Source organism: Halyomorpha halys, unplaced genomic scaffold (assembly GCF_000696795.3).
Source record: "Halyomorpha halys isolate HHAL.00 unplaced genomic scaffold, Hhal_1.1 Scaffold44.1, whole genome shotgun sequence".
NCBI classification, from domain to species: Eukaryota; Metazoa; Arthropoda; class Insecta; order Hemiptera; family Pentatomidae; genus Halyomorpha; species Halyomorpha halys.
In genome coordinates this window covers 712,991-714,306 of record NW_027115243.1, presented here as the reverse complement: position 1 = coordinate 714,306, position 1,316 = coordinate 712,991, and the positions used below count along the sequence as shown (strand labels likewise).

At 31.7% G+C, this 1,316-nt stretch overlaps 1 protein-coding gene across 2 annotated transcripts in view; it reads left to right on the top strand.

The window, feature by feature from the left end:
* The window catches only part of ALiX (programmed cell death 6-interacting protein-like protein AliX), a 34,422-nt gene that overhangs the window by 10,301 nt on the left and 22,805 nt on the right, over nt 1–1,316 (top strand). For both annotated transcript variants that reach the window (XM_067052318.1, XM_067052317.1), the window contains exons 7-8: nt 645–867; nt 965–1,088. In XM_067052318.1, the coding sequence (XP_066908419.1) occupies nt 645–867; nt 965–1,088 (347 nt within the window). The remainder of the gene's footprint in view (nt 1–644; nt 868–964; nt 1,089–1,316) is intronic.

The following is a 1,316-nucleotide window of genomic DNA, read 5'->3' as shown; positions in this document are numbered from 1 at the left end:
AAAGACCATTTATTAGCCAATATATAAATATTTGAGCCAATTTTTGGTATATTTATCCCCATTATTATGTATTTCTTTATTATATTGCAGACAATGACATTTTTGTTTTCAAATAAAAGTGTGGATGTCTAAAAGACATTTTTAAATTCTCGATCTGTAGGCAAGTTGTAATATCGTGAAAATCAAAAGTAGAAATTTTTACTACTTGATTCCATATACTTAACCTTAGTTTTTCCTCTCAACAGTCAGTTTAAATGTTCTATTTACCTTGAAGATAAGTATCATTCCTTTATTTTGAATGCATTTTTTTATTCCATGTTCTCTCCCCAAAATTTATGATAATAAGAGAACGACTTATCACTCATCTAATTTATGAAAATCTATATTTATTTGTACTTTATGCACTGCCATACTGTTCATCGGATTGCGATGGGCCTTTTTGCTGAATGGATTTTCCTGGGTTATAGACTGGCCAAGTAAATTTTTTCAGTAAAAAAATTATGAACAAAATGAATCATTTTTAGTACGTACAGTGTCTGGTTTGGTCAAATTAAAACTTATATTTTATATCTATATATGTTTTATTGGTTGAAAAAATATGAGAATTTATTAATGATATATGAATTGTTGAATATTTTTCATAGAAAGCTGTGGAGTTATTGAAAGCAGGCCAAACAAGATCCGGGCGGCCAACACTATTCCAGGATTATGTGAACAAAGCTGAACGGGCTCTTGTCGAGGCCCATAAAGACAACGATTTTATATACCATGAGAGGATTCCCGATCCCAAGTTTTTGGCGCCCATTCCACGAGCTGCTCTTGCTAAACAGATGCCATTGCCGCAACACTTATCACATAGTTTCAAAGGTGATTCTGTTTTTCTATATTTTTTAAATATAATAATAAGAGGTTGTTGAAGTTGATTCATTATAGTCGTTTAACTACTAATACTTTTGGTTTTCAGATCTTTTCCAAGATTTAGTGCCTATGCCTGTACATCAAGCTGTCGCTGCTTATGAAGTTCGAAAGAGTGAGCTGGTGAACAGGGAAATAAACGAATTGAGAAAATCTACACAACTTTTGAATGGGTAAGTTTAGTTTCTGTTTTGATCTCTAGATAGTCTGACAATCCTTTCTGATATGACATAACTTGATGGTATATGGTCTTGTGTAAAGTTTTAAAAATTGTTTTTTTGTGGTACATCTTCAAATTAACATGTTTGGTTGGGAGAGCAGTTCTTGTTCTGTATAGAAGTTATTTTTAGATTTTATTCGTTACATTTGTGCCTTAACTTATTCTACATGTTTAAACTGCC